This window comes from Eimeria mitis, genomic scaffold, assembly GCF_000499745.2.
Source record: "Eimeria mitis Houghton genomic scaffold, Emh_scaff9245, whole genome shotgun sequence".
Taxonomy (NCBI): Eukaryota; Apicomplexa; class Conoidasida; order Eucoccidiorida; family Eimeriidae; genus Eimeria; species Eimeria mitis.
Genome location: NW_013576814.1, coordinates 596 through 1,571, shown reverse-complemented (window position 1 = coordinate 1,571; position 976 = coordinate 596). Strand labels below are relative to the sequence as shown.

Below are 976 nucleotides of genomic sequence, written 5' to 3'. Positions count from 1 at the left end.
CAGCAGCAGCAGCAATTGTATTCAGTTGGTACTTGCTGCGCTCAGCAGCAGCACGCGGAGCTGTACCGCTTGCTGTTGCTGCTGCTGCGAACCTGCTCCTGCTGCTGTTGCTGCTGTTGCTGCTGCTGCTGCTGCTGCCGCTTGCAGCAGCAGCAGCTGCAGCTGCTGCTGCTGCTGCTGCTGTCGTCATTGTAAGGCCTAAGGGGGCCGCTCTCACCCTGGGGAGCAGCAGAAGAGACAGAAGAAATAGCAGCAGCAGCAGCAGCAGCAGCAGCAGCAGCAAAGAGACAAAAGAGAGAAAGAGACAGACCCTCGTAACCATCAACCATCCAGCAGCCTAGCAGCAGCAGCCTCTGCTTCTGCTGCAGCTGCCTCCGCTTCCTCTGCTGCTGCTGCTGCCTCTTTAGCAGCAGCAGCAGCAGCAGCAGCAGCAGCAGCCCGCACCCGTGCGACCTCCCTTGCTTCAGCAGCTCTTGCTGCAGCAGCTCGTGCTGCAGCAGCTCGTGCTGCTGCAGCAGCAGGTTCTTTCTCTGCTTCCTCCTTTGCTGCATCTTCTGCTGCTGCAGCATCGAGCCCCTCATCTGCTGCAGCAGCAGCAGCAAGTGCTGTCCTCAGTGCTTCTAGTCTGCTGTTGGTGGTAGTTGGTGGTTTGTTCTTGCGAGAGGGGAGAGCAGCAGCAGCAGCTCCTGCTGCAGTTGCTGCAGCAGCAGCAGCAGCAGGTAAGCTTCTTGCTGCTGCACTAAACAACTCTGCTGCAGGCGGCCCCACAACAGCAGCAGCAGCATCAGCAGCAGCAATCTGCTGGATCGGCAGCGGCAGCAACGAGGCTTCTGCCTGCTCCCCAGCAGCAGCAGCAGCAGGAGAAGCAGCAGCAGCAGCAGCAGCAGCAGCAGGAGCAGCAGCAGCAGCAGGAGAAGCAAAAGATGTATCTGAATGAACTAAATTTAAAAATATGTTTGCGCAGAGGGCCAGTGTT

General features: G+C 58.4%; 1 protein-coding gene across 1 annotated transcript in view; it reads right to left on the bottom strand.

Moving 5' to 3' along the window:
• Nucleotides 1-321: 321 nt before the first annotated feature.
• Nucleotides 322-976, bottom strand: part of EMH_0096800 (uncharacterized protein) — a gene marked incomplete at both ends in the record, with an annotated part of 1,250 nt that continues 595 nt past the window's right edge. Inside the window, one exon of the mRNA XM_013502448.1 lies at nt 322-929. Coding sequence (XP_013357902.1) covers nt 322-929 — 608 coding nt within the window. The remainder of the gene's footprint in view (nt 930-976) is intronic.